Source organism: Bubalus bubalis, chromosome X (genome assembly GCF_019923935.1).
Source record: "Bubalus bubalis isolate 160015118507 breed Murrah chromosome X, NDDB_SH_1, whole genome shotgun sequence".
Classification (NCBI taxonomy): domain Eukaryota; kingdom Metazoa; phylum Chordata; class Mammalia; order Artiodactyla; family Bovidae; genus Bubalus; species Bubalus bubalis.
Genome location: NC_059181.1, coordinates 85,899,276 through 85,923,684, shown reverse-complemented (window position 1 = coordinate 85,923,684; position 24,409 = coordinate 85,899,276). Strand labels below are relative to the sequence as shown.

Genomic DNA, 24,409 nt, shown 5'->3' with positions numbered 1-24,409 from the left:
CTCAGCTGCAGGAGTTATGGCCCTATCAGAGTCTTTTCTTGAACCTTTAATAGCTGGTGATCAGAAGGCCTCTTTGGCTAGTCTTTCTCTGTCGCTCCGCCTATTCAGCTGTGGATGCTGGCATGTGGGAAGAGAGAGGCTACAGTGATGGCTGCACCCGCTATGCATGACTCAGCAGTATTGCCTTGCTTCCAGGCTGCCTGGCTTTCCTCCACAGGCATTTCCCACCACAATCTCCTCCCTCACATCCCCTCAGTCTATCTCTGCAGTCAACAGCAGCCCTCGCCCTGGGATTGCTCCACAATCCCTACACTCCAGTTCCCAGCTGCTACAGCTTCTAGGGGACCTGCATCGCTCCCTGGGGTACATATGGCTGCGGCACGGAGTGTCTGATTCTCATTCCGTTTTAGGCTACCACAGATCAGCTGCTTCACTCTCAGCCTTAAATGTTTCTCCTCTGACCCAGAAAATTGCCCTGATGCAGAGATTGGACCCTGCTTCAGTTCACCCACCTGCGAGGTTGTGTGGGGTCCAGTCCTTCTAACACTCTCATTTTTACCCCTAGTTCCTTCTTCCTACCGAGTTTTGTGTGGTTCTGTATATTCTTTTCTGGTGGTCATGTACTGCTGTCTGCTCTCAGCTGGTATTCTGCAAGCACTTCTGTGTTTGAAGGTGTATTCCTGATGTATCCATGGAGAGAGATGTACGTCACATCCAACTATTCCTCTGCCATCTCGTTCTCTCAGGATTTTTGTTTTATGTTTATCAGTGATATTGGCTTGTAGTTTTCTTTTTGTGTGGTATCTTTCTCTGGTTTTAATATTAGAGTGATGGTGGACTCATAGAATGAGTTTGGAGGTCTTCCTTCCTCTACAACTTTGGGAAGTTTCAAAAGTATAGGTGTTGACTCTTCTCTAAATGATAAAATTAGACTATGAAGCTATCTGGTCCTATATTTTTGTTTATTAGAAGTTTTAAAGTTACATTTTCAGTTTTAGTACTTGTAATTGATCTGTTCACATTTTCCATTTCTTTCTGGTTCAGTCTTTGAAGATTGTACCTTTCTAAGAATTTATTCATTTCTTCTAGATTGACCATTTTATTGACATATAGTTCTTGAAATTGTCTCTTATGAACCTCATATATCTCTGGTATCAGTTTTAAATTCTCCATTTTCATTTCTAATTTTATTGACTTGAGCCATGTCCCCTTTTGTTCTTGATGAGACTAGATAAAGATTTATCAATTTTGTTTTCAAAGAACCAGCTTTTCATTTCATTGATCTTTTCTATTGTTTTGTCTCTATTAATATTTCATTTATTTCTGCTCTGATCTTTATTATTTCTTTCCTTCTAATAAGTTTGGATTTTCTTTGTTCTTCTTTCTCTAGTTGTTTTAGGTGTAAGGTTAGGTTGTTTGAGTTTTTTGGTTTCCTCAGGTAAGATTTTATTGCTATAAATATCCCTCCTAGAATTGCTTTTGTTGTGTCCCAAAGGTTTTGGATGATCATGTTTTCATTTTCATTTGTCTCTAGGTATTTTTTGATTTCCTATTTGATTTCTTTGGTAATCCGCTGGTTGTTTATAACATTTTTTAGTCTCCATGTGTTTGTGTTTTTTACAGTTCTTTTCTTGTAGTTGATTTCTAGTCTCACAGTGTTTTGGTCAGAAAAAATGCTTGATATGATTTCAATTTTCTTAAATTTACCAGGGTTTACTTTGTGGCCCAGCATGTTATCTATCCTGCAGAATGTTCCATGTGCACATGAGAAGAACATATATTCTGCTGCTTTTGGATGGAATGTCCTATAAATATCAATTAAGCACATCTGTTCTAATCTGTCATTTAAATCCTGTGTTTCCGTATTGATTTTCTGTCTAGATGATCTGTCCATTGATGTAGGTGTGGGTGTTAAAGTCCCCCCTATTATTATCTTACCATTGGTTTCTCCTTTTATGGCTGTTAGCATTTGCCCTGTGAATTGAGGTGCTCCTATGTTAGGTGCATATATATTTTCAATTGTGATATCTTCTTGGATTGGTTCCTGGACCATTATGTAGTGTCCTTTGTCTCTTAAAACAGTCTTTATTTTAAAGTCTATTTTGTCTGATATGACTATTGTTACTACAACCTTCTTTTTGTCTCTATTTGCATGGAATATCTTTTTCCATCCCCTTTCTGTCTGTATGTGTCCCTAGATCTGAAGTGGGTCTCTTGTAGACAGCATTTATAAGGGTCTTATTTTTGTATCCATTCATCTAGTCTGTGTCTTTTGGTTTGAGCACTTAACTCATTTCTTTTAAGAAATTATCGATATATATATATATATATATATGTTTTTATTGCTATTTTGTTATTTGTTTAGGATTTGTTTTTATAGGTCTTTTTTATTCCCTTCCTCTTTTTATTATCTTCTCTTGTGGTTTGATGACTATCTTTAGAGTTGTGTTTGGATTGCTTTTTCTTTTTTTGGTGTGTATCTGTTGTATGTTTTTGGTTTGAAGTTACCTTGAGGTTTTGATATAGCAGTCTACACACACACACACACACACGATTGTTTTATGCTGCTGCTGCTGCTGCTAAGTTGCTTCAGTCGTGTCCGACTCTGTGTGACCCCATAGACGGCAGCCCACCAGGCTCCCCCGTCTCTGGGATTCTCCAGGCAAGAACGCTGGAGTGGGTTGCCATTTCCTTCTCCAATGCATGAAAGTGAAAAGTGAAAGTGAAGTTTCTCAGTTGTGTCCGACTCATAGCGACCCCATGGACTGCAGCCCACCAGGCTCCTCCGTCCATGGGATTTTCCAGGCAAGAGTACTGAAATGTTTTATGCTATTGGTATCTTAATTTTATTTTTTTTTTTAATTTTATTTTATTTTTAAACTTTACATAACTGTATTAGATTTGCCAAATATCAAAATGAATCCGCCACAGGTATACATGTGTTCCCCATCCTGAACCCTCCTCCCTCCTCCCTCCCCATTCCATCCCTCTGGGTCGTCCCAGTGCACCAGCCCCAAGCATCCAGTATCGTGCATCGAACCTGGACTGGCATCTCATTTCATACATGATATTTTACATGTTTCAATGCCATTCTCCCAAATCTTCCCACCCTCTCCCTCTCCCCCAGAGTCCATAAGACTGTTCTATACATCAGTGTCTCTTTTGCTGTCTCGTACACAGGGTTATTGTTACCATCTTTCTAAATTCCATATATATGCGTTAGTATACTGTATTGGTGTTTTTCTTTCTGGCTTACTTCACTCTGTATAATAGGCTCCAGTTTCATCCACCTCATTAGAACTGATTCAAATGTATTCTTTTTAATGGCTGAATAATACTCCATTGTGTATATGTACCACAGCTTTCTTATCCATTCATCTGCTGATGGACATCTAGGTTGCTTCCAGGTCCTGGCTATTATAAACAGTGCTGCGATGAACATTGGGGTACTCGTGTCTCTTTCCCTTCTGGTTTTCTCAGTGTGTATGCCCAGCAGTGGGATTGCTGGATCATAAGGCATGTCTATTTCCAGTTTTTTAAGGAATCTCCACACTGTTCTCCATAGTGGCTGTACTAGTTTGCATTCCCACCAACAGTGTAAGAGGGTTCCCTTTTCTCCACACCCTCTCCAGCATTTATTACTTGTAGACTTTTGGATCGCAGCCATTCTGACTGGTGTGAAATGGTACCTCATACTGGTTTTGATTTGCATTTCTCTGATAATGAGTGATGTTGAGCATCTTTTCATGTGTTTGTTAGCCATGTGTATGTCTTCTTTGGAGAAATGTCTATTTAGTTCTTTGGCCCATTTTTTGATTGGGTCATTTATTTTTCTGGAGTTGAGCTGTAGGAGTTGCTTGTATATTCTCGAGATTAGTTGTTTGTCAGTTGCTTCATTTGCTATTATCTTCTCCCATTCTGAAGGCTGTCTTTTCACCTTGCTAATAGTTTCCTTTGATGTGCAGAAGCTTTTAAGGTTAATTAGGTCCCATTTGTTTATTTTTGCTTTTATTTCTAATATTCTGGGAGGTGGGTCATAGAGGATCCTGCTGTGATGTATGTCAGAGAGTGTTTTGCCTATGTTCTCCTCTAGGAGTTTTATAGTTTCTGGTCTTACGTTTAGATCTTTAATCCATTTTGAGTTTATTTTTGTGTATGGTGTTAGAAAGTGTTCTAGTTTCATTCTTTTACAAGTGGTTGACCAGAGTTCCCAGCACCACTTGTTAAAGAGATTGTCTTTAATCCATTGTATATTCTTGCCTCCTTTGTCGAAGATAAGGTGTCCATATGTGCGTGGATTTATCTCTGGGCTTTCTATTTTGTTCCATTGATCTATATTTCTGTCTTTGTGCCAGTACCATACTGTCTTGATAACTGTGGCTTTGTAGTAGAGCCTGAAGTCAGGTAGGTTGATTCCTCCAGTTCCATTCTTCTTTCTCAAGATCGCTTTGGCTATTCGAGGTTTTTTGTTTTTCCATACAAATTGTGAAATTATTTGTTCTAGCTCTGTGAAGAATGCTGTTGGTAGCTTGATAGGGATTGCATTGAATCTATAGATTGCTTTGAGTATACTACCCAAAGCAATCTATAGATTCAATAAAATGGGTATCTTAATTTTAAATGCATTTACAGTATCCTGCATTTGTGGTCTTCTCATGATTGCTGGTTTCAATACCATATTTATATGTGAATGATCTCCCAAATTGTTTGTTTGCCTTTATCAGTGAGTTTTCCCATTTGTAATTTTGTTTTTAGTTGTGGCTATTTCTTTTCTACCCAGAGAAGTTTCTTTAGCATTTGTTGTAATGCTGGTTTGGTAGTGCTGAATTCTCTTAGATTTTGATTGTCTGTAAAGTCTTTGATTTCTCTGTTGACTCTGAACAAGATCCCTTTAGCGTAGAGTATTCTTGGTTGTAGGTTTATCCCTTTTATCACTTTAAGTATATTGTGTCACTCCATTATGACCTTCAGAGTTTTTGCTGAAGTATCAGCTGACAGCCATAATGGGATTCACTTGTATGTTATTTGTTGCTTTCAATATTTTCTCTTTGTCTTTAATTTTTGTCGATTTGATTAATATGTACCTTGGTGTTTTCATCCTTGGGTTTATCCTGTATGGGACTCTCTTGCACTTCCTAGACTTGCATGAGTATACCTTTCCCATGTTAGGGAAGTTTTTGGCTTTTATCTCTTTAAATATTTTCTCAAACTCTTTCTCTCTTCTCCCTCTGGTACCCCTGTAATGCAAATGTACTTGCATTTAATGTTTTTTTCAGAGGTCTCTGAGATGGTCCCCCTTTTTTAAAATTCTTTTTTTCTTTATCCTGTTCCACAGCAGTGATTACCACCAGTCTTTCAGCTCACTTACTCGTTCTTCTGCCTCACTTATTCTGCTATTGATTCCTTCTAGTGTATTTTCCATTTTAGTTATTGTATTCTTCATCTCCATTTGTTTTTTCTATAAATTCTCTAGCTCTTTGTTAAACATTTTGTGTATTTCTTGGTCTATGCTTGGATCATCTTTACTGTCATTACTCTTAATTCTCTTTTAGGCAGGTTGCCTATCTCCACTTCACTTAGTTGTTCTGAGAATTTATCATGTTCCTTCTTCTGGAACGCATTTTTCTGCTGTCTCATTTTGTCTTACTTTATGTGTTTGTGGTCTCCGTTTCTCAGGCTGCAGGTTTGTAGCTCCTCTCTCTTCTGGTGTCTGCCCCCTGGTGGATGAGCTTGGTCCAGGTGCTTGTACGGGCTTCTTGGTGGGAGCCACTGGTGCCTGTCCACTGGTTGGTAGAGCTGGGTTTTATTGCCCTTCTGTGCAGGGCCATGTCAAGTGGTATGTTTAGAGACATCTGTGCACTCAGAACAACTTTAGCCAGCTTATCTTTATTGGGTAAGGCTGTGTTCCCACCCTGTTGATTATTTGGCTTGAGGTATCCCAGCATGGAGAAGGCAATGGCAACCCACTCCAGTACTCTTGCCTGGAAAATCCCATGCGTGGAGGAGCCTCTTAGGCTGCAGTCCATGAGGTTGCGAAGAGTCGGACATGACTGAGCGACTTCACTTTCACTTTTCACTTTCATGCATTGGAGAAGGAAATGGGAACCCACTCCAGTGTTCTTGCCTGGAGAATCCCAGGGATGGTGGAGCCTGGTGGGCTGCCGTCTGTGGGGTCTCACAGAGTTGGACACGACTGAAGCGATTTAGCAGCAGCAGCAGCATCCCAGCACTGGAGCCTGCAAGCTGTCAGGTAAGGCCAGGTATCAAGGCCAAAATGGTGACATCCTGGAGAGCTTGCACAGATGAATACTCCCTTGGGCCTCTGCCACCACTGACATTGCCCACACAGTGAGCCACAGCTGACCCCTGCTTCCCCCAAAGACCTGCATGACCTGCAAATATATCTGGCCCAGGCTTCTATGGAGTCACTGCTTTTCCCTGGGTTCCAGTGCATGTGAAACCTTGTGTGTGCCCTCCACAGGTGGAGTCTCTGTTTCCCCCAAGTCTTGTGGAGCTTCTGCATTCAAGCCCTGCTGACCTCAAAAGCCAAATGCTCTGGGGGCTCTTCCTCCCAATGCCAGACCCCTAGACTATGGAGCTTGTCATGGAGCTTAGAACACTCACTCCTGTGAGAGAACCTCTGCAATTAATTACTTTCTCATTTGTTTGTCATGCATTCCAGTGTGTATGGAATTTGATAATATTGTGAAAGCACCCTCCGTACAATCTTGTTGTGGCTTCTTCTTTATTTTTGGATATAGAGTATCTTTTTTGGTAGGTTCTAGTCTTTTTTGTTGATGGTTGTTCAGCAGTTAGTTGTGATTTTGTTTTTTTTTTTATCAGAGAAGGTAAGCTCAAGTCATTCTCCTTCTCCATCATGTCTCCTGCCAATACCTGTTTTTTTTTAATTGTGTTGATCTTTTCCCCAGAGTCTCTAATTCCATTTCTTCTGTTTTCATAATGTATTTCTCATGACCTTTGTTTCTTTCAAAAGCTACATTGTATCTCATTCCCTTACATTTTTCCTGGGAGATAGACTTGGGACATCATCACAAGTGGCCTTATATTGATGATATATAAAAATATAATTCACTTTCATTTATTGGATTGATACCTAGCAACTTTGGTAAACACTATTAATTCTAACTTCTCTGTATATTTAAAAAAGTTTTCTATCTGTACAATCAAATCATCTGTGAATGACATTTTTTGTATCTTTTTCTCCAAACTTTTTTTCCATTTCAATAATGGCTAAGGCTTAAGTTAAATCCAACTTCGTCATAATTTATTTAGGATTTTTACATAAATATTCATTGGTAAAATTAAACTGTCATTTGCTTTTCACATTCAGTCTTATTTAATTTTGACATCAAGGCTATGTTAGCTTTATTCTTCCTCTTCTGTCCATTCTCTGGAAGAGTTTGGTTAGATTTAAATTATTTGTTATAGCTTAATTGCATTATAGTCAGATATCATGTCCTGTGTGAAACCATTCCTTTGAGATATATCTCAAGTAACCTTAAAGCCCTGTTTATGGCCAGCTTTTGTAAATATTCAAGGTGTGGGCTCAGTGGTGAGGGATCTGTCTGCCAGTTCAAAGGTCATGGGTTCCATCTCTGATCTGGGAAGATCCCACATGCTGTGGGACAACTAAGCCTCTGCATCACAGCTATTGACCCATTGTTCTAGAGCCTGGAAGCCACAACTACTGACCCCACATGCCACAGCTGCTGAAGTCTGCACACCCTAGAGCCCATGGTCCACAACAAGAGAAGCCACCATGATGAGAAGCCCACACACAGTAACTAGAAAGTAGCTCCCACTCACTGCAACTAGAGAAAAGCCCACGCAGCAATGAAGACCCAGGACAACTCATAATAAATAAAATTATTTTTTAAAATAGTGCACCTAAAAGAAATGTGTGTTCTACATTTGATGGGCACAGTGTTTTATTTATGTTGATTAGAACAAGTTTGTAATCATGTTCAAATCTTTCTACACCTTCACAGAGATCTGTTTAAAATTTGCAACTGTGATTGTGGATTTGTCTATTTCTCCTTGTAAATCTGGACCGTTTAACTATATATATTTTAGGATCTTATTAGTATGTACAAGTTTAGTTGTTTTTCTTTTAAAGTGTATTTCTTTAAAAAAAAAACAACCTTTTTTTTATTCTGAATTGAAGTGAGGCTTTTATCTTTTGTAATTTTTTTGCCTTAAAGTCTGTTTTGTCTGAAAGTAGCATAGCTGTATGTTACTTATCAGAAGCATAAGACATTAAGAAGAGGTGACAAGAATACACAGAACTATATAAAAAGATCTTCATGACCCAGATATCCACGATGGTGTGATCACTCACCTAGAGCCAGACATTCTGGAATGTGAAGTCAAGTGGGCCTTAGAAAGCATCACTACGAACAAAGCTAGTGGAGGTGATGGAATTCCAGTTGAGCTATTTCAAATCCTGAAAGATGATACTGTGAACGTGCTGCACTCAATATGCCAGCAAATTTGGAAAACTCAGCAGTGGCCACAGGACTGGAAAAGGTCATTTTCATTCCAATCCCAAAGAAAGGCAATGCAAAAGAATCTTCAAACTATCGCACAATTGCACTCATCTCCCATGCTAGCAAAGTAATGCTCAAAATTGCTTTTGAGCTAGGCTTCAACAGTACATGAACCGTGAACTTCCTGATGTTCAAGCTGGATTTAGAAAAGGCAGAGGAACCAGAGATCAAATTGCCAACATCTGTTGGATCATCGAAAAAGCAAGAGAGTTCCAAAAAAAAAATCTACTTCTGCTTTATTGACTATGCCAAAGCCTTTGACTGTGTGGATCACAACAAACTGTGGAAAATTCTTCAAGAGATGGGAATACCAGACCACCTGACCTGCCTCCTGAGAAATCTGTATGCAGGTCAGGAAGCAACAGTTAGAACTGGACATGGAATAACAGATTGGTTCCAAATAGGGAAAGGAGTATGTCAAGGCTGCATATTGTCACCCTGCTTATTTAACTTATATGCAGAATACATCATGCAAAATGCTGGGCTGAGTGAAGCACAAGCTGGAATCAAGATTGCTAGGACAAATACCAATAACCTCAGATATTCAGATGACACCACCCTTAAGGCAGAAAGCCAAGAAGAACTAAAGAGCCTCTTGATGAAAGTGAAAGAGAAGAGTAAAACTGTTGGCTTAAAGCTCAACATTCAGAAAAGTAAGATCATGGCATCTAGTCAAATCAGATCAGATCAGTCGCTCAGTCATGTCCGACTCTTTGCGACCCCATGAATCGCAGCATGCCAGGACTCCCTGTCCATCACCAACTCCCGGAGTTCACTGAGACTCATGTCCATCGAGTCAATGATGCCATCCAGCCATCTCATCCTCTGTCGTCCCCTTTTCCTCCTGCCCCCAATCCCTCCCAGCATCAGAGTCTTTTCCAATGAGTCAACTCTTCACATGAGGTGGCCAAAGTACTGGAGTTTCAGCTTTAGCATCATTCCTTCCAAAGAAATCCCAGGGCTGATCTCCTTCAGAATGGACTGGTTGGATCTCCTAGTCAAATCACTTTGTGGCAAATAGATGGAGAAACAATGGAAACATTGAGAGACTTTATTTTTGGGTCTCCAAAATCACTGCAAATGGTGACTGCAGCCATGAAATTAAAATACACTTGCTCCTTGGAAGAAAAGCTATGTTCAACATAGACAGCATATTAAAAAACAGAGATACTTCTAGTTAAAGCTATGGTTTTTCCAGTAGTCATGTATGGATGTGAGAGTCGGACTATAAAGAAAGCTGAGCACCAAAGAATTGATGCTTTTGATTTGTGATATTGGAGAAGACTCTTGAGAATCCCTTGGACTGCAAAGAGATCAAACCAGTCCATCCTAAAGGAAATCAGTTCTGAATATTCATTGGAAGGACTGATGTTGAAGCTGAAACTCCAATACTTTGGCCACCTGATGGGAAGAACTGACTCACTAGAAATGACCCTGATGCTGGAAAGATTGAATTTGAGAGGAGAAAGGGAAGACAGAGGATGAAATGGTTGGATGGCATCACTGACTCAATGTACATGAGTTTGAGTAAGCTCCGGGAGTTGGTGATGGACAGGGAAGCCTGGGGTGCTGCAGTCCATGGGGTCGCAAAGAGTCAGACTCTACTAAGTGACTGAATTGAATTGAACATAGCTATATAAGTTTTCTTTATTATTTGAATAACTTTTCTCATCTTCTCTGAATTTTTGTTTTTGGTGTCCAAAATAGCGTATGTGTTGCAGTTTACCCAGTTTTCTGCAGTCTGAGAATACTTGCCTCTTGAGTACTTTTTAAACAATGTACTTACAAACCTAACTTTTTAATAACAATAGTTTCAAAAAGCTGAAAGAAATTTTAATGAATTACAAGTATATTTCCCCTCTAGATTCAATACCTATCATTTTGCCATATTTGCTTTATATTTTTGTATTATCTCTAACATCTGTGTGTGCATGTATTTAATGATTATATAAGTTGATTTAGTGACTTTAAAAAAAATCTTGTTTGTGTATGCACTTTTTCTAAATGATTCAGAAATAGTTTTCAAACATCATGACATGTTATAAAACTGAATATCTCAGCATGTTTCATGACTTAGCAGAGGAAAAGAACATTATACTGTATCAACACATCATTATCACACTTAAAAAAGTTAACAATTTTAAAGTATAGCTTAATATTCAAGTCATATTCAGATGATCCTTTCATAGCTGTTCATGTATGACATTTGCTTTCTTAAGTTTTTAAAAGTTCTTAAAAATCTGGAATTAAGTTTCTAAAAGTATGGGGTGGTTTGGAAGAAAAATTTCCATGGATCTCTTGTATCTCTATACATCTTGAGAAGAGAGGAACTAGCTCTTTGTTCTCAACTATTTTTTCAAGAATATTTATATAGTGAACACCTTGGAAAATAAAGATAGTATCTCCCTTTGGAGTGAAATCCAGATTTCTTTCCTGTCCAGTGTAGTAAAGATAAAATCTCAGAGCAATTGTTAAGAAAGCTTACTTCCCATTATAAAATATGCAGGTTCCCTAAACACTCAATTTATTTATTGTGACAATAATGTGTATATGAAGGCATTATCTTGTCCTCTTCGTGTCAGCCTATGGGAACTGGGGCTCAGGGAAGCCTAGGCTGTTACTGTAAGTAATAAATTATGTGTTGTCTCTAGTCAAAAAAATTTTGTATTTTCTGACAGCATCCATGAAACTATGGCAAGCTAACTTGTGTGCTTCCAAGTAAAGAAAAATCTCAGACCCTTCACAGTTTTTGACAGAGTGGTTTTCTCACATTTTATTTTATGACACTGATTGTTAACAGCTTCATTGAGATAATTTACATACAATTTATTCACTTAAAGTTCACAGTTCAGTGGGTTTTTTGAATATTTACAGAGTTGTGCAACAATCACTCAAATTCATTTTTGAACAGTTTTATCAGCCCCAAAACAAATCCACAATCCCCATGACTCTGCAACCACCCAGACCTAGGTATCCACCAATCTAGTTGCTGTTTCTAGAGGGCTCTCTACTCTGGACATTTCATGTAAATAGAGTCAGACAACATGTAGTCTTTGATATCTGGCTTCTTTCATTTAGCATAATGTTTCCAAAGTTCATCCATGTTTGTAGTATACACCAGTATTTTATTCCTCTTCATTGCCAAATAATATTTCACCAGACGCATATGTTTCATTTTACCTACCAGTCTATCAGTTGATAGACATTTTTTTTCAATAGTTTTTAGGCAATTGTGAATACTACTATGAAAATTCATGTATGTGTTTGTGTTTTGTTTCTCTTTTGCTTAGGCATATATGTAGGTGTGGAATTGCTGAGTCTAAAGGTGGAAAATTAGTTTATTAACTTGACATCTTTTTTAATATAGTCATTTACTCCTATAAATTTTCTTATAAACAGTTTTAAATGTATCTCATATGCTGTCACATTTTCTGGTTTTATTTTCATTTACTTCATAAATGGAGTAATAATATAACCTGTTATTTTTCTTTTGACCCAAAGGTTAATTTGGAACAAATTGTTTATTTTCTACATTCTTGTAAATATTCCAATTTTCCCCTGTTACTCATTTATAATTTCATTCCATTTTCACGGAAAAACATACTTTGATTTCAGTTCTTTTATTTTTATTGAAGTTGATTTTATAAGATTTAGCATATAAGCTATCCTGGAGAATGTCCTATGCATTCTTGAGAAGAATGTACATTATACTCTTCTCGGGTAGAGGGTTGAATAGATGTCTATTAGGTCTAGCTGATCTATGTTGTTGTTCAAGTCCTCTATTTCCATGTTGATTTTCTGCCTTGCTATTTTACCCATTATTGAAGACAATCCAGCTATTGTTGAATTGTCTATTTCTAACCTGTCAGTTTTTGTTTCTTGTATTTTGGGGTTCTTTTGCTAGGTGCATCTATGTTTCTACTTGTAATGTCTTTCTGATACATTGACTCTTTTATCATTATAAAATATCCTTTTTTATCTCTAGTAATGTTTTTTGTTTTATTATATATTTTGTCTGTTAGTATATCCATACAGCTTTGTTATGGTTGCTATCTTAGTTTGTGCTGTATGATAAAATACCACAAACTGTGCTGTGCTTAGTCGCTCAGTTGTGTCCGACTCTCTGACCCCATGGACTGTAGCCTACCAAGCTCCTCTGTCCATGGGGATTCTACAGGCAAGAATACTGGAGTGGGTTGCCATTCCTTTCTCCAGGGGATCTTCCCAACCCAGAGATCAAACCCATATCTTCTGCATTGGCAGGTAGACTCTTTACCATCTAAGCCACCAGGGAAGCCCAAGAATGGGGTGGGTAGCCTATCCCTTCTCCAGGGGAACTTCCTGACCCAGGAATCGAACCAGGGTCTCCAGCATTGCAGGCAGATTCTTTATTAGCTAAGCTACCCAGGAAATTGAGCTACCACAAATTAGGTGGCTTATAAACAGCAGGAATATATTTCTCACATTTCTGGAGGGTGGGATTTCTATATCAAGCTGCCAGCATGGTCATGTTCTGGAGAGAGCCCTTGTTGCAAACTGCTGACTTCTTGTATCCTCACAAGATAGAAAGAGGGCTGGGTACCCTTTGGCTTCTTCTTATAAGGAAACTAATCCTACTCATGAGGATCATACCCTCATGATCTAAGTATCTCCACAAAGCCTCACCTCTTAATATCATAACATTGGAATTGGCATCTCAACATATGCATTTGTAGAGACAGGGAACAAATATTCAGTCCATTTCTGGGAACAAATATTCAGTCGATTTCTGTTGCTGTTTGGGTGATTGTATTATTTCCATCTTTTTATGTTCAGTCTTTTTGTATGTTTTCATCAATGTGTTCTCCTGTAGACATCATTGGATCTTGCTTTTTTATATAGTCTGAAAATCTTAATTTTGATTGGCTTGTTTAATCCATTCACATTCAATGTTATTAATATGATTGGATTTTGTCTGCCATTTTACTTTTTGTTTTCTGTATTTCTCATCCATTTTGCTGTTTTCTTCTTCCTCTTTTCCTCTTTAATTACCTTCATTTTTGAGTGGATATTTTCTAGTTTAATACAAAATTTTCTTTAATGTTTTTCTTCACTGTGTGTTTTTTTTTTTTTTTTTAGTTTTCTTTATGGTTGCTCTAGGGCTTATCATGGGTATCATAACCTATCATAATCTACTTAAAATATAGCAACTGAATTCCACTAAAATATAGAAATATTACTTCTATGGTGCTTTATTCTTTTTTCCTCATATTACATCTTTGTATGTTAGAAACTTAAAATATTTTAATTGAAATTAGAATGTTGTATAACTTTATGTCTTTAAAGAAACTGAGAAAAGCAAGGAAAGGAAGTATATATAGTTTGTTATACTGAACTTCTTATTTAACTTTTCTGGGTTTTTTGTTCATTGGAATTCACATTATTAACTGTTGTAAATTATTTCAATACTTTGCTCTCATGACCTCCTTGGTTATGTTATTGTCAAATATGTTACCTTTCTATATGTTATAGGCCCATCCCATTATACCATATGTTTTATGTAATTGAATTTTAAGTCAGTTAAGAGAAGAAAGATATAGAAATACGCATTTTTACTGCCTTTTACAGTTATATGTGCTGTGCCATGGTCAGTTGCTCAGTCTTGTCCAGCTCTTTGTGACCCCATGGACTGTAGCCCACCAGGCCCTTCTGTCCATGGAATTTTCCAGGTAAGAACACTGGAGTGGGTTGACATTCCTGTCTCCAGGTGATCTTCCCAACCCAGGGGAGATTGAACCCATATCCCCTGCATTTCAGGTGGATTCTTTACCACTGAGCCACGTGGGGAGCCCTTATAATTATATAGTTGTGTCTAACAGCATTCCTTTTCTTTCTTCCTGTGGCTTCAAATTACTGTCTGGATTCACTTTTTTTCAGCATGAACAATTTCCTATAGTAGTTTATGTAGAGTATGTCTGATTGCAATAAAATCTGTTTGCTTTTATCTGGGAATGTCTTTGTTTCACCTTTGTGTTCCAAAGATAGCTTTGCTGGATATAATATTCTTAGTTAATAGTTTTTGTCTTTGAGTACTTTTAATATGCCATCCCACTGTCTTCGGGCATCCGTTGTTTCTGAGATGTTATTTGTTAATCTTTCTGGAATTCAGTGCTAGAGAATGCCATTTTTCTCTTGCTGCTTTCAAAATTTTTTCATTGTCCTTGTTTTTGAATATTTTTACCATGATATTATGTATGTAGTTCATTTTTAGCCATTATTTCTTCTATTCTTTTTTCTTGGATGTATTGGGTGTTTGTTGCTATGCACAGGCTTTTCTCTAGTTGTGGCAAGCAGGGGCTACTCTCTAAATTGCCATGTGCAGACATCTCATTGTGGTGGCTTTTTTTGTGGCAAAGCATGGGCTCTAGAGCATGAGGGCTTAAGTTGTTGCAGCACATGGGCTCTGTAGTTGTGACTAGTGGGCTTAGCTGCCCTGTGGCATGTGGGATCTTCCTGGACTAGGGGTTGAACCTGTGTCCCTTGCAATGGCAGGTGGACTCTTAACCACTGGGCCACTAGGGAAGTCCTCTTCTATTATTTTTTCTCCTACTTATTCTGTCCCTTCTCATTCTGTTACTCTCATTACATGTAAGATGATGCCCTCAATGATGCTCTAAACTTCTCTGAGGTTCTGTTTGTTTTTGTTCCTCATTTTCCTTCCTGTTGTTCAGGTTGTGTGATTGTTACCATCTATTTTAAAGTTCATTGATTGTTTCTTCTACCAGTTCAAATATACTATTGAGCCCTCTAATGAATTTTTCTTTTTAGTTTTCTTTTATTTTTCAACTCCAGAATTCCATTTGTTCTTTTAAGTATGTTTCTTTATTGATATTATCTATTAGTTGAGATGTTATCATTATACTTTACTTCTTTAAACATTGTTTCCTTTAATTCTTTGAACATATTTGTATAATGGGTGCTTTGACATTTTTGTGCACTAATTTCATCATCTCAGCCCTGTGAAAAGTAGTTCTATTGCTTGTTTTTTCCCCTTTTGTATGGGATACTTTCCTGTTTCTTTATATGTCTTACTGTCTTTTGTTGAAATGTGGACATTTTAGGTAATGTATTTTAGCCAATCTGATTATTGATTCTCCTCCTCTCCAGGGCTTGTTGCTTGCTTGTCCATTTTTTTTTCAAAGAGTTTGCTAGACTATTTGATTGAGGTCTCTTTCCCCAACATGGTACAGCGTCTGATGTCACTACCCAAAGGTTGTAGCCTTAGACATGTTCACAGTCACCTTGATATGACTGTGTATTTATCAGGGATCTCTTTGATGGTTTTTTCCCCTGCTCTCTTTCTTAAGGTGATTTCCTTTGTTTGTATCTTACCCAGCTATAAACCTTCACTGATGACTTACTAGTGGCTGTATTGTTTTTGACAGTGTCTTTGGGCATGCATGGGGCTTCCCTTGTGGCTCAAGGGAAAGAATCTTCCTGCAGGGCAGGAGACCCAGGTTTGATCCCTGGGTTGGGAAGATCCCCCAGAGAAGGAAATGGCAACCCACTCCAGTGTCCTTGCCTGGAAAATCCCATGGAGAGAGGAGCCTGGTGGGCTGCAGTCCATGGGGTCACAAAGAGTTGGGGCACGACTGAGCAACTAACACTCACTTACTTACTTGGGCATGCAGTGCTCCGGGTTCTGACAGTTAATTTAGGGCCTGTTTCAGAAGTTAATCTTTGAAGCCAAATCTTTGAGACTTGTTCTAGTCTCAGGGCTTCTCTTCTTATTTTTCTCTTTTTCCAGTTATCTTTGGTAAATTGTAGCTGATTTGTGGTTTGACTTGTTCTCATGAAGGTAACTGCCTCTTCTTAGTTGCTTGCCACCAAAATTTCTGTTGTCTTTGAGAGTGCCCTTTGGTTTAAAATTCCCCACATCTGTTCCAGGTAAAGTCAGGTCCCTTAGGGAGATCTTCAGAGATCTTTGTTTTTATGGTCTCCCTACCTGTCAACTGACCCACCCACGCAAAATCTCTGTGACTTCTCCAGAATTGATGGTAGACGAAGTGACCCTCTTTTTTAGAGTGACACCCTGCATTGTGAACAGGGCACCGAGAAGGACAGTAACATCTGGTCTCCTCAGCTTGATTACACTAGCATCAGCTTTTGTTCTATGAGTGACTGAGTCCAGTACTCTTAGCCTGCCATGCCAGAGCTTCGATCTTTTATCTTATGAGTTGGGACTGTGTGGAAGAGAAGAATCACAAAACTCTCAACTGTTCTTGCTTGGAGTACTTCTGTAGTTTGGAACTGGGCATTACTGTAATGCTCAACTGGGTGACGGAGGGAGAAGGAGCTCTGCATTCATGTCTGCTTCCCACCTTGTGTGGAGCCTTTGTCAAACTCAGCAGGGCAGGAGGAGAGGAAAGGAGTGGGTCATGGCTAAAATGCCATACATTCTTTCTAGTCACACTGAAATTTAGTAAATTTTGTTGAATAAGTGTTTCTTCATTTGCTGTAGGTGTTTCAGATAATATCCAGAATTTTTTTTTTCTAAATTTCATCATTTATTGTTGTTTCCTTAGGGAGATGATTCATAGAGTTCCTCAAGCTCTCATTTACAAAGTCATCTCTCTCATGGCGTGGCACTGAGTTTTTGAATAGTCCATCATAGTTTTTTTCTATAATGTACCATATTCCAGATTTGTCTGATTATTTCATCACAGTGTGCCATTGTATTGTCTTTTCTAAGATAGCACTTTCTGTTTCTGTCTTTCTCTTTTGTCTTCTTTTGGATTTTAGTATTGTCCTTTCTCTAATAATGTGGAAAACTTGGCTTCTTTTACAGTTTATCCTAGAAATTAGAATTCCTATATTGTATGCTTATCATATCAAAGTCTAAAGTAATCAATGTCCATATTTGTTTTTTACAGTTACAAGGACATTAGGATCTTTAACTTCACTCATCCTCTCCTGACATATTATTTTATCACAGTTTTTATGTTAGTATTGTATTTTTGAGCACTGCATCTATTTTTATAATTTTGTTTGATAGTATTGTTTAAAATTCAACCACAAGTGTATTACTTTTTCTCTTATTTCCATTTTGTATTTTAAACCTTCCAATTCATTTGTATTTCCTTTCTTACACAGGAGAAGATATTCAAAAGGTTTAAATTTCCTTTTGTGAGGTCCTGCTAGAAGTCTAGCAGATCCAACGGAAGAAAAATCGAACCCCAAACTAGATGCAAAATAGGGTTACTTCAGAACATAAAGCCAAGAAACAAAAAAGCCCTTCAAAGCATCAATAAAAGCAAGTTAGACTGCCTTCAAATGGGTGACAATTAATTTACAGATAAGTTCTCAGATATTCAACAGAAGACAGAATACCATGAAATTGCATCTTTAATACGCAGAAAGAAAACTGTCAACCCATAGTTCTTAAAAACTTTCCACCATTATCTCTACTATTGGTTCTGCCCCATTCCCTCTTTCACCTCTTCTTTCTATAACCCAAATTACCTGTTTGCTATACTACCTCACTCTTTCTTCCATGGCTCTTAACTATTCTTTTACATTTCTCATATGTTTCATCTCCATGTTACATTATAGATCATTGCTTTTCACTTTAATTGTTTTAACTTTACTAAGTCTATCTTCAGCTGTTATCTAGTCTGCTGTGAAGCTCATCCATTGAGTTTTAAATATTATAGTTTTTACTTTTAGAATTTATATTTCAGTTTAGCTGTTACCTTTTTTACATGATTTCCTTAATTGTCTTAAAGTTAAAAATCTTTCATCATTGTAAAAATAGTCATTATAATTCTAATATTTGAAATCTTTGCTGAGTAGTTTCTGTTGTGACATGTTTCTCCTGATTTTTGCTTATGGTATTTTGCTTCCTTGTATGCTTAGTGATTTTTGAATGTAAGTGCTTATTTTCCTCTCAAAAAGGATTGTTTTTAATTCTCTGAAGTTTAATATGAACATATGCTCTTCTATGGGCTTCCCAGGTGGCACAGTGGTAAAAGAATCTGCCTGCCAATGCAGGGGACGTGGCCTCTCTGAGTCAGGAAGATGCCTGAGGAGGAAATAAAACCCACTCAAGTGTTTTTGCCTGAAGAATTCCATGGACAGAGGAGCCTGGCAGGCTACAGTTCATGGTCCATAGGGTTGCAAAGAGTTGGACACTGCTAAGCACACACACATGCTCTTCTGCATAGGATTTATATGCATTTCGGTCCAGACTCTAGGAGGTTGAAGCAGTTTGAGTCCACTCTAAAAAAATTTACAGGTTGAAGTTAGTGGGCCACCCAGCTAAATGCTAACTTGAATTGCAAATCTGCACAATGGCCAGCTTGTGGTTATAGTTTTTCAAGGATCTTTTCCCCTTGTTCTTCTCTGTTGAGATCCAAAATATCTTTTTCTTAAAATTCTCTGGAGTTATTTTGTATATGGTTCTCTCTTACACTAAAAACAAGAATCTCAAATTCCCCAAATCTAGTAAATGCCCTTGGGGCAAAAGTAGTTTTCTATGGTCAGTTTATTGGAGTTTCTTCCCCTTAGATTTTGGCCTGATGAATCCTATTGTGCTTCTCTTTGAGATTTTTAAGATATTTTTACATTCTTTTCAAGCATAAAAGTTTTTTTTTAACTGTCTTGATACCTAACTCCATTATTGGGATATTATTTCTCTGTGCCATTATTTTGTAGTATATATCTCAGATCATCTGAAGCAAAATCACCTAGAAATGTTTATTAGAATTTTAGGTTCTGATAGCCAACCTCAAGCTTACTGAAACAAAATCTTTAGGATGGGGTCCTAGTATCTGAATTTCTGTGAGGTTTTATAAATGGTCCTAATGCATACAGAAGTTTGCTTTTATTTATACTTTTAATCTTATTTTTTTTACTGTAGGACCCTGAAATCTAAATTGTTTTTTTTTATACTTGCCCAGCATCAAGGTTAACAGCCTATTATTTTTACATCTATTTCATAGTAGTGTTAGTCACTCAGTCGTGTCCAACTCTGTGATCCCACAGACCATAGAAATCACCAGGCTCCTCTGTCCATAGGATTCTCCAGGTAAGAATACTAGAGTGGATTGCCATTCCCTTCTCCAGAGGATCTTCCCAACCCAGCGAATGAACCCAGGTCTCCTGCATTGCAGTCAGATTCTTTACCTTTTGAGCTACAGGGAAGACCTATCTATTTCATATTCCAACTTTTATCATATAGTAAATGTGTGTGTGTCTGTGTATGTATATCTATTTCTGGCCTTTGTATTTTGGATAATTGAGCTGCCTATTCTTTGAGCAATACCATACTGTTTTAATTATTGTATCTTCATGATATGTTTTATTATGTGATAATAAAATATCTTTTTTACTTTTTATTATTTTCTCCCACACTAAAAAGTGTACAACATTGCTATAGTTCCACTCGTTTTCTTGCTTCAACAGTCTTCAGTGACTTTGTAGAATAGTTTTTCCAAAGTTTTGAAAGTTTTTTTTTTTTAACTTAACTCCTATAGTACTTTTCCCCTATGGACTTAAGAAGTCGTTTAAACTGAGGTACTTAATATTGTTTTTTGTTCACAAAAATTTGTATTATAATTTTATTGCTTAGCATGGCCATTTTGCTCTAGATATATTTCTACTGCATTTTTAAAAATTGGAGTGCAGCTATTTACATTTTCTGCAGAGCCATTAGGGACACTCCCAAGCTCAAAGAAAGTCTCTTAAGTTTGATAACAATTATTGATTATACAACTCATTTTTACTCGGTAAATCCTACTGAATCACAGACTATAAAAGCTGGAAAATACCTAAAGATATTATATTGTCTATCTCTATAATTTTACCAAAGAGAAACCTGAACTCTAGGGTATAGGAATGACTTATCTGTAGTCACGTAGTGAATCAGTTCCTGAGGTAACATCAGGATGTATTTGTTGCATCTTGGAGCTTTTTCTCTTCCTATTGTATGCTATATCATTATTGCATTATATTAAGTATTCTTTTCATTTGTTTGGGCCTGATTTGTTTTGTTTCACTAGACTGGAAGTTCCTTAAAGGCAGCACTCATTAATTTTTTTGTACAACTCAGCACTAATATTGTGCTTGGTTCTTATTAAGCACCTAATCAGTATTGATAGATGTTGATAAAAAATAAATTGTTCCATTAAACAGATGTCAAATTGAACCTATTTCCTTGTGAGCATCCCAGTTATAACTATAAGAAAAGTGGCATCTAGTGGTTGGTTTGTGTATTACAGTTTCCTTTTGTTTCTTGAACTGAGTACTGGAGTTATTTTCATAACCTGCTGCTGCTGCTAAATCGCTTCAGTTGTGTCCGACTCTGTGCGACCCCATAGACGGCAGCCTACCAGGCTCCCCCGTCCCTGGAATTCTCCAGGCAAGAACACTGGAGTGGGTTGCCATTTCCTTCTCCAATGCATGAAAGTGAAAAGTGAAAGTGAAGTCGCTCAGTCATGTTCGACTCTTAGCGACCCCATGGACTGCAGCCTACCAGGCTCCTCCGCCCATGGGATTTTCCAGGCAAGAGTACTGGAGTGGGGTGCCATTGCCACCTAGGTGGAATAAATAGAATATAAATTAAATGTTCAAATTGAAGCAGATTTTTCTGTAGCCACCAAATGTTTCAAGCAGTGACCTCTCTAAAGTATAACCATGTTAAGTTATAAAGAAGTGCAAAATGATGAGATTATTAATTTTTAGAAAATTTTTGTATAAAATCACTTCCAAAATGGGATGCATGACTAAAGTTTTATTGTTTGTTTATAAATCTTATTACAAGTTGAAGGATATTGTTGGATACTGAAAAGTCAGAAATGCAATTATAAAGACAAGTTGCATACTATCTTCTCCATATTGATGAAATCCTATTAGGTTGTTGCTTTGAATTATTTTCAAGAACTTAGTTTATATTTTAAAAAGGTAGAACTCCTTCAATTAAAAAAAATTTAACTGTGCTATAGTTGATTTGCAATATAAGTTTCAGGTGTACAACCTAGTGATTCACAATTTTAAAATTTATACTGCATTTATAGTTGTTAAAAAATATTGGCTATATTCCTTGTGTTGTTCAATATATACTGGTAGCTTATTTATTTGATACATAATAGCTTGTACTTCTTAATCCCCATCTCTATCTCCCTTCTCCCCTCTTCTTTCCCTCCACTGGTAACTACTAATTTGTTTTATATATCTGAGTTTATTTCCTTTTTTGCTATATATACTAGTTTGTTTTACTTTTTAGATTTCATATATAAGTGAAAATATTCAGTATTATGGGCTTCCCTGGTGGCTCAGATGGTAAAGAATCTTCCTGCAATGCCAGAGACCCAAGTTTGATCCCTGAGTCAGGAAGATCCTCTGGAAAAGGAAATGACAACCCACTTCAGCACTCTTGCCTGGGAAATTCCATGGATAAAGGAGCCTGGTGGGCTACAGTCCATGGGGTCACAAAGAGTCAGACACGACTGAGCAACTAACACACACACACACACATGCAGTATTATAAATATATACATATATAATATATAACATACAGATAATACATTAAAAGAACTGTTAATGATAGATGACAATAGAATATTACACCATCTTTTACTTACAGAACCAAAAATCTATGCAAATATATTTACATTTATAATGCAAAGTCAAAGGTTAATTCTTAGATTTACAGTCATTTTTGATTATCACTATCCTTTACTCCTCCATTAATGCATGTAATTGAATGCTGTTAATATGCACAGTCTAATTCAGTGAATATTACTACTCTCATGAATCAATAAATTCTAAAATTTTTAAGTTTTACTTTGGAATCTAGAATTCATGTTTGCACAGAACACTACTAAATATCTTAACGTCTGTTCCTGACACATTGTAATGTAGTATTTATGTATGGGATTATCCTACCCATTAGAGAGCAGTGATACACTGTCTTTGTATCACTACCTGCAAACATAACCAAGTGGCTGGCACATAACAGGTGATCAATATGTATTTGTTGAATTAGTTATATATGTTTGAATGAGCTGTGCCTTATTCAGTATTAACACCTAACGTGTTTTCTGACTTCTTATAATGCTCAGTTTATGTTTGATGAATAAGTAACTCTGAATAAGTCTATTTAACCTGTAATGTAGTTGATACATAACACTAAAGCCAGAGTGTATAACTTAATCACCTATGAATAATTATAGACATATAACAGTATCATTAGAAATGTCAAATGCACATCTTTTATTGAAACAGCTTTTTGCAATGTGAGTGGGAGATTTCCCCCAATATCAAGCCATTATTATTTGCTGTTATAATTAGGAAAAGGAGTTCTAGCGTGAGAGTGACTTCTAGTTGTGGCTGAGTGTGTTAGGAGTTTTAAATAGAAGGACAAAGTTAGTACTTTGATAAGAATTGGGGAAGGTACTATGGTAATGATTGGAGTAAAGGAAAGTGTGGAATGTTGGGAAGGAGGCTATGGTACATTTTAAATCATAGCCTCCCAAGGCTGAACATTATAAACATTTACGTATTTATATCACATAAAAATTTCTTTTATTGATGAGGAGCACAACCCCTTATTTTACATAAATGGTGAACTATCTACATATGTTAAACTAATTACTATTTGTTTTTCTAAGCAGTTCAACTTCATGCAAGAATAAAGGATAGATCTGGATGGCAGACATCATCTGTTGTCTTCTTGTCCTAAGGTTCTTATTTTGGAGAAGGATATTTTTCTGGCTCCAGTACTTCAGTTCCTAGTATGAGAGAATGAGCTTGTTAGTAGTGGCTGTTTAAGACACCTAGGCTCTGGGAACAGCATCTGAAGTAAAGCTTGGAGGTATTAGAGACTAAGCTACTAGTGATGAAAGAGTGGAAGCAAAGCAAAGAAAGGTGGTAAAAGGTAGTATATATTTCGTGCTCCCTGATTGCTAATGAATGCCGAAAAGCAAGGGACTTTAAGTGGCAGTCATCTTTGGCAAGTTGCCAAAGACTTTGCTAACATAGATTGAGAGGTAATTTCTTACAAGTGATGTTAGGAGAAAAAAAGGAGTTCCTTAGAGCTGAAAATCATATTAAAGGGAAGTTGTGTGGATTTTTTTCATTTTTAAAAAGACATTTTTCACTTTATAAGTATTATATTTTCTCATTTTAAAGAGTTCAAACAGAAATGTATACAATAAAAGATGGATGATTCCTCAGAGATAAACAGTGTCTATAGTTTAGTATTTATCCTTTTAGATATTTTTATGGTAGTTGTTTTAAAAGTTTGGATTGTTGAATTCATCTGAGCCATAAGTCAGAGTCTGGTTTTTAGGTTCATATTTAATGATTTTCCTCCCTCTTTCTCTTCCTTATAGGCTTGCTATGGGTGTTCTCCAGGATCTAAGTGTGACTGTAGTGGTATAAAAGGAGAAAAGGTAAGATATGAGTTAATCCTTCAAAAATTTAGAAAACCAATAAAATACTGATTTTAATTAAAAAAATAGGACTTCCACCCCAGCATATAATTAAAATGAATATAATAAAATAAATAGATAAATTAAATATAATTAAGTACAATGAATTTTACTATGCTTCTTATTTTAGATTACTATAGGGATTAGACTATATCTCAGAAGTCAGCAAACACTTTCTGTAAAGAGTCAGATAACGCATACTAATGCATATATATGGAATTTAGAAAGATGGTAACAATAACCCTGTGTACAAGACAGCAAAAGAGACACTGATGTATAGAACAGTCTTATGGACTCTGTGAGAGAGGGAGAGGGTGGGAAGATTTGGGAGAATGGCATTGAAACATGTAAAATATCATGTATGAAACGAGT

General features: G+C 36.9%; 1 protein-coding gene across 5 annotated transcripts in view; it reads left to right on the top strand.

Moving 5' to 3' along the window:
* COL4A5 (collagen type IV alpha 5 chain) overlaps positions 1-24,409 on the top strand; it is a 252,771-nt gene that overhangs the window by 90,196 nt on the left and 138,166 nt on the right. For all 5 annotated transcript variants that reach the window (XM_006072346.4, XM_006072342.4, XM_006072345.4 and 2 more), the window contains exon 2: positions 23,939-23,998. In XM_006072346.4, the coding sequence (XP_006072408.1) occupies positions 23,939-23,998 (60 nt within the window). The remainder of the gene's footprint in view (positions 1-23,938; positions 23,999-24,409) is intronic.